The sequence below is a fragment of the Nicotiana attenuata genome, chromosome 7 (genome assembly GCF_001879085.1).
Source record: "Nicotiana attenuata strain UT chromosome 7, NIATTr2, whole genome shotgun sequence".
In the NCBI taxonomy this organism is placed as follows: domain Eukaryota; kingdom Viridiplantae; phylum Streptophyta; class Magnoliopsida; order Solanales; family Solanaceae; genus Nicotiana; species Nicotiana attenuata.
Window position 1 is genome coordinate 12,822,551 of NC_031995.1, and position 7,572 is coordinate 12,830,122.

A 7,572-nucleotide genomic window follows, 5' to 3' on the forward strand; every position below is an offset into this window, starting at 1 on the left:
TGCTTTAATCTAGTCTAGTGCCAAGAGCACAATTCGTAATATTTAAATTTATTATTCATCCTATTTTGTACCGTTCATTGGCCCTCGGATTTCAAGGTTATTAAAAAAGATATTAAAAAAATATAATGGCACAAAAAAAGTAAAAGAAGTATCGAAAAATCAACGGCCGACCGTTGCTGACGTGACTAACGTTGCAAAGACGCTTCCCTCCTAATATTTCTTTTTTCTTTTCTTTTTTACAGTCTCCCCATTTATTAGATCTCAAACATATTTTCATATCTCTCTTTTCCTTTCCTTTCACTCTTCTCCGATCCGGTATGTAAGTGTATATATATATGTATAAATCTTCGTATATATACCTATAAATTTCAATTAATTACATTCAAATTTGATTTTTTTCAGGTTGGAGATATTCCCCCTCATCATTTTTTCCTGAGAAAATTCAAATGGCCGCTCCACCCGCTAGAGCTCGAGCCGATTACGATTACCTAATCAAGCTCCTCTTGATCGGCGACAGCGGTAAGTTTTTTTATTTTTATTTTTAATTTCTGATTTTTAATGTAAATATCGACTATACATTTGATTTATTTGTGTTTTTAGTTTTTTTTCGTTGATTGATTCCAAATTTGAACGCGATTGCATAGGAGATGTTGTAAGAATTTTCCTGGTTTCGCCTCTTCATGCCACTAGGTCAAGAGGTCGAGGCTGGTAGGTTGCCCGAATAGAAAAAATAAAAATCAGTGGTTTCGTAGCCCTGCGATCTCGGCGTAGAACTGTGATGTTAGCTTATTTCGTAGTTCCCGTTCTTTTTTTAATTTCAATAAATGGCTTATTCCTCAGTTATAAGTCATAGTTTTATAGGTAATAACAAAACAATACGAAATGATGCTCGAGAACTTGTGACAACTGACCAGAGAGGAAGGCTCAAATGGAAGCACCTCCACCTCCTACCTTAAGGTAGGGGTTCGAGTCGCTAGGGGACATAATTGTGTCAAAAGTAAAAAAAATATGCTAGAGAACTTTTATAGGTAATAACAATGTGTGTACAATGATGCTAGAGAACTTTTGTTAGTCTAAGAATGTAATGGAGAAATAAACACTTGTAGATTTTTTTCCCATATGCCTAAGGCTTAGTGTGCAGATTTACCTGGTATCTTTGCTGGTGGGAGGTAGCAAGTATTTGCTGGAATAGTCGAAATGCACGCAAGTTAGCCTAGACACTACCATCATGAAACAAAAAAATGTAATGGTGAATTGTTGTTTTAAGGATTTTTATGTTGCTTCCTTGAGACATGAACTCCCTATGTTTCATTTTCTGGGAAGGCATTTGCCTGGGCACAAAGTTTAAAAAAGAAAGAAGGATGTTGGAACTTCCGGTGTTAAACATGCTATGATATTTCTGGATATAAAACCATGTCATTAAGAATATAATGAGAAGTTTAAAGTTCAGCTGTTGCCAAATATAAAATGTGTCATTTTCTTTTTAACAAACTAAAAAGGAAAAATTTTAAAACAAAATAAAGCAATGGGAGTAAAGATAACCTGTCTGTAAATATAAAAATCTGTCATTTTCTTTTAAACAAACTAAAAAGGAAATATCTTAAGACAAGATGGAACGATGGGAGTATTGTTCTTGTGCTTGAAATTGTGCTTCATTTGCTGGTGGGTGTTGCATGTTTCGTGACAAGGAAAGGAAATGCTTAACTCTAACTAGAGTCAATAGTTAATTTGATGCCTATTAGTCGTTTTTGTTATTTTAGTCTTTTTAGAATTTTCTATTTCTTGTTTTCACATTCAACATATACATTTTCTTGTCTGATCATTTTACTATTATCAATTTTATGCATTTGACCAAGGAGGGCCCTCATGGTGGTTCTTTTAGTTTGTTTCTTTTACGATGATAATGAGAAAAATTACAGACAAATACTAGTGGAAAACATAACATCAACCAAATTAATGATCTTTGGGTTATAATTTGATGCTTGAATGAGTTCAAGCCCCCACACCATGCAAAGCAAAGCCTGGTATTTAAGTGGAGAAGGGTAGAGGGGCGGGCCCATTATCCACCGAGTTTCGAAGGCTACGGTTGGTCCAAAGGATCGGCCCCAGACGGATTTCTCGGTCATCAAAAAAAAAAAAAAAAAAATTTGATGCTTGAATGATATTCAGATCATACACTGCCAATGTAGATAGATCCTTGATTGACTAAGAACTCCTGTAAGGAAAATTTACTCTCAATTTTTTAGGTGTAAGTTGATTGGCAGAATGACTCAATTTGGCCAAATGTACCCTATGTATCTTTTGGCTAATGTAGAAACAGAAGAATAGGAGACCTTTCGAAGGAGTGGCGACTTCAATACAGCACATTAAATATACTATTTTATTTCATTTATTTCTTTGGTGTAAAGAGGAAATGGCGCTTTGCATTGAAAGATGGACAAACTTCTGCTGAGGGTCAAATCTAAAGTTGTAAAACACTTATGTATATAAAACACCTTGCTGGTGTACAACACTAGCACTTATTTGATTCATTCATCAAGGGGAAATAAAACAAAAAAAGATCTAGCCGTGGTTGTTGGAATCTTCATCATTCTTTAGTCAACTAGCTTGTAGTTCAAATTATTAACTAGAAAAATTGCACTATCTTACCTCATCTAAGTAGAAATGTATTTTCAACTTTGGAGTCCAACTTTGGTCCATTTGAGCTCTTCAAAAAAAACTATGGTCCATCTGACCAGCTTATACAAGCAATCCCTGGACCTGCTTACGTGTGCATTTATATAACTCAGCTCATACCTGTCAGAAACCATACTGATTTGTAGCTGCTTGATTGATAAGCACCATTTTAATAATGCACTTCTTAGGAGATCAATCTATTTACTGCTTGACCAAACTGATAATTAACTTCTAAAGTTCAGCGAAAGCTTCGGAAATTTGTAATCAGGTTAACCTGCAAGGTGGCCACTGCCTCTGACCTGCTCATGTCCCTGGGAGAGGGGGGTAAGGGACGAGGAGAATGGAAGACTCATGCATGGTTACTATTCTGAAAGATGCTGACAATAAAATACCTTCAGGATTAGTTACAGACTGGATATGAATCTGTGAAATTTCGGACAAGTAGTAGCATCTACAAATTCGCTTGTAGACTGTAGTAAAATTACTGAAAACAGAATGTTCGTGTCAATCATTCTGCTAGCATGCCTAGCAGTTTGAAGATGGACACATCTACAAAGTTGGGATTCCACGAGAAATCTTCAGTACTATTCGTTAAGTTGGTGGTGTGGTTCCAAATTATTAGTAAATGCTGGAGATTATTAGGGCGCCTAGTTCCTTAAAAGGTTTCATTCTCTCTTTTGGTGCTTTCTGCTGGGATTGTTCTGCTTTCACTTTTCTAATATTCCCGCAGTTCATGGTCGATCAAGAGCATTGCTATGCCATCCTATATATCAGTTATAGTAACAACAACAACATACCCAGTATATTCCCATATTCCCATACTTGGGGTCTGGGGAGGGTAGTGTGTACGCAGACCTTACCCCTATCTAGTGAAGGTAGAGAGGCTGTTTCCAATAGACCCTCGACTCAGAAAAGTAAGGAGGAGAGGAAGAAGAATAAGAAAAAGAAGCAGAAGGAGAGAAGGAAGAAGAAAAGAACAAAGAGAGGGGAGAAAAGGAGGGGGGGGGGGGGGAGAGAACAGAGTAAGTAGCACCAAAATAGTACGATAACTGAAACAAACTAAACCACATGATGTAATATAAATTTGAGAGATAGGAAAGTACATGCGTGCTACTAGTACTACCGGTAAGAAAGGGGAAAACTCTCAACTACCTACTAACCTTCTACCTAATCCTCTACCTCCACACCCTCCTTTCAAGGGTCATGTCCCTTCATTCCTAATCTTATCCCTCCTGGTACACCCACACATTCATCTCAACATTCTCATTTCTGCTACTTTCATCTTCTACACATTGGAGCTCTTGACTGGTCAACACTCCACCCCATATAGCAGGGTAGGTCGAACATATCAGTTATAGTATATCTCTATCAATGTTGAATTGTTGACTGCCAAGTGATACTGAAGTTCAATAGCTGCTTATAATTCTTCTTCTTCTTCTTTCCTTTTTTTTTTATTTGATAACTGTTGAACTTTGTTAGTTCTTATGAATCTGGATATAATAACTTCTGTTTGAATTTTCAGGTGTGGGTAAGAGTTGCCTTCTTTTACGTTTCTCAGATGGCTCCTTCACGACCAGTTTTATTACAACTATTGGGTAATCGTCTCCTAACTCTTAAGGACACTGTAATCGTTGTCGTCATTATTATATTATATCATCATCATCTTCTTCTTCTTCCTTCTTTTTGTTTTTCTTTAAGCACTCAACTCAAAGGTAATCAAGACTTATGAACACAAGGAACTTGATAAGAAAATGAAGTTCTATCGAAAAGTAGCACGCAACCTTTTAACTTGAATGTACATTATGAAAATATGAACAAAATACTACTGCTACTGCTACTACTACCACACCACCACCACTATTGTTATTGTTGCTATTATGCTCTTTTGGTTTTTCTGTTAGCACTTGTAACTCAAAGGTGATCAAGTTATACAAACTTAAATTGATTGAAATGGAGAAAAGGTGGTGAATACTTGAGAAGAAGGCAAGGTTTCTCATTTTATCAAATAAGCAGGCATGGTTTCTTATACTTACCAACTAAATGAAAAAAAAGTTTATTTATGGTGAAGTACATAACCTCTTACGTAGAAAATGTTAATATGAAATTTACATAACTTCTTGAGTATAAATGTGGATTATGGAAGTTGAATATGTGGTATTTGTTTACGATTTAGTGAAAACATGGATGAACTCTTACAAGAACAAATGATTAGTTATTTACCTACATATTTATTTTTAGGCAAACTTAATCTGATGCAAAGTTTTCTTACACAGCATTGACTTCAAGATAAGGACCATAGAGCTTGATAGCAAACGAATCAAACTACAAATCTGGGATACTGCTGGTCAGGAGCGGTTCCGAACAATTACAACTGGTAAGCTCGCGGGTGAAATGAGCTGTGTATCATTTTGTCTTGTTATCTTGTCATTTATTTTTCTTTTGGGGCAAACACATATACCAAGTCAAAACTCTGTTCTGCTGCATTAATATATCAACTTCACGTTTTAGTTATTCTCCTGTCCTTGCAGCTTACTACCGTGGAGCCATGGGTATATTGCTGGTGTATGACGTAACTGATGAGTCATCTTTTAACAGTAAGTTCCCAAAATACATTGCAGTAAAGGAATCTCTACATTTTTTGTTATATCAATTTAGAAGGGGTTGCTTTAACTTTATAGATGACTGTTCTTCTCCTTAAAGACACTAAGGGGTTGGCATACTGGTAAGGGTCTAGCTGCCATGTTGGAGGTCTTGACAGGGAATTTCCTTCCTCCAATCCCTTCCAATCAGGGATTTGCCAGAAAAACTATATTTGTTCCCTGTGGCTTGTACTCTCTCCATGATATTCTCCCTCCCTTATCATGGAGCAATTGAATAAAGCAGAGCCTTTAAGATTGTTGATAAACTATTCATTCTTCTATTTGTCAGAATTTCGCTAAATTAGAATGATGTGAACTTCTTTTGATCAGCGCTAAAACTAACTTTGTGCACATGTTTAGACATCAGGAACTGGATAAGAAACATTGAGCAGCATGCTTCCGACAATGTCAACAAAATTCTGGTCGGCAACAAGGCTGACATGGACGAAAGCAAAAGGGTTCTCTCTCTCTCTCTCTCCAATCATCATCTGATCTATGTATGTTGTTGCATACATGCTATTTATTGCTGCTATGTGACTGAGTTCATGTAAACCTTTTCTGCAGGCTGTTCCTACATCAAAAGGTCAAGCACTAGCTGACGAATATGGCATTAAATTCTTTGAGACAGTAAGTAGAACTTCTTGCCGGCATTCCATTTGCAACAGCAATTCTCCTCATATTGTACTGATATTTCGTGCAGAGTGCCAAGACAAATATGAATGTGGAAGAGGTTTTCTTTTCCATAGCTCGGGATATAAAACAAAGACTTGCTGAATCTGACTCAAAGGCTGAGGTATTATCTACTAAGTTCATTAGAAGTGGTGCATATTGTGTGCTGGCTGACAAGTTTGACTGCTAAAAATCTAATGAGAAGGATAGACCATTGATATTTCTATGATTAACTTTTGACAAGACAGAGCTTGAGGGTGAAATGTGGGGGTCCTTGAAACGACAAGAGAGGATTTTTCTTACTAAAAAACTACCCAAAAATTAGAAGTTTTTTAATAAGAAATGACTTCCCTTTCAGTTTCCTATATATGCTTGCATGATTCAGTCTTCATGTTGCATTCCTTTTGCACTTCAAATCTTTGATTTAGTTGTCAGATCCTGAAAAAAAGCTTTTCGGGTATCCATTCTAATCCCTATTTCCAAAGGAAGAAGAAAGGTCGAAAACTCTCTCTCGAGAGCCTCATTTGTTGAGCTGGTCCAGGGTTCAAACTAGGAATTACTTCCAGGGTTCAAACTAGGAATTACTATTTTATCTGATGCAACTAGCTGTATTCCCTGACCTGAGGGCGGAACCGTCTTATCTTAGGGTAGGAAAGGGTAGGGTAGGCCCAAGGTGTGAGCCGTTAATAATCATTAAGTAGCGTGTGGCCGTCCCGTACTCTTCAATAGACTTGAAATAGCGATTTTTAAAAGCAAACTTAGCTCTAATATTCCCTCACATGTGAACCTCAGCACAATGATCTCTTCCATTTCCCAAACATGGAATATTGACCATACTGACTCCTGCATTCCTGAATTTTTGCAGCCTCAGACTATCAGGATAAATCAACCAGACCAGGCAGCAGGAGCTGCTCAAAGCGCCCAAAAATCAGCTTGCTGTGGCTCTTGAAATATTGACAGCAACAACGACAGGATGATGGGGAATACATCCTTAAAGTTACCATTTTAGTGGGAAGGGTGGAACTAATCTTTGTTATAACATTCTCACCATCGATCGTATTTTTCTCTTTACAGTTATTTTCTTCAATATCTATTTGTATTGGGTGGCAGCTCTTAGTATTGCAAAAATCAGTATATGCTCACTACTTTTTGGCTTAATATAAATGAAGGGACACTCTGCCTTCTCATGTTTCTTGTTCAAACTTTTGGGCTTTGGTTGGGCATTTGCTTCTTTTTTATTCGTCATTCATTTCATCGTAAACATAAAGTTTGAAAATAAAAGACGCAGGAATAGGGCTGCATTTGATGTGCCCTATAAGCCAGATTCAACAAGTTACCAGATGAGTAATTACTACTACTTGATACGATATGACGATATCATCAAATTTAGTGTTTCTTCTGTATGTGATTGCCAAGCTGTCCCTATGGTTGATTTCTTGTTTTAGTCCTTTAATAAAAGGGCAGCCCGGTGCACTAAGCTCTCGCTATGCGCGGGGTTTGGGGAAGGGTCGGACCACAAGGGTCGATTGTACAAGAGGTTGTTTCCACGGCTTGAACCCGTGACCTCCTGGTCACATGGTAGCAATTT

The 7,572-nt window shown here is 37.2% G+C and overlaps 1 protein-coding gene across 2 annotated transcripts; it reads left to right on the top strand.

The window, feature by feature from the left end:
• On the top strand, nt 214–7,186 carry LOC109228703 (ras-related protein RABE1c-like). Of its 2 annotated transcripts, none has more exons than XM_019393871.1 (9): nt 214–315; nt 403–519; nt 4,199–4,271; nt 4,950–5,050; nt 5,205–5,270; nt 5,676–5,773; nt 5,880–5,942; nt 6,016–6,108; nt 6,850–7,186. In XM_019393871.1, the coding sequence occupies exons 2-9, from the start codon at nt 447–449 to the stop codon at nt 6,931–6,933; spliced, it is 651 nt and encodes a 216-aa protein (XP_019249416.1). In that variant the 5' UTR covers nt 214–315; nt 403–446; the 3' UTR covers nt 6,934–7,186. The 2 variants fall into 2 exon arrangements, with proteins under 2 accessions (XP_019249416.1, XP_019249417.1); XM_019393872.1 differs by having other exon boundaries at nt 243–319.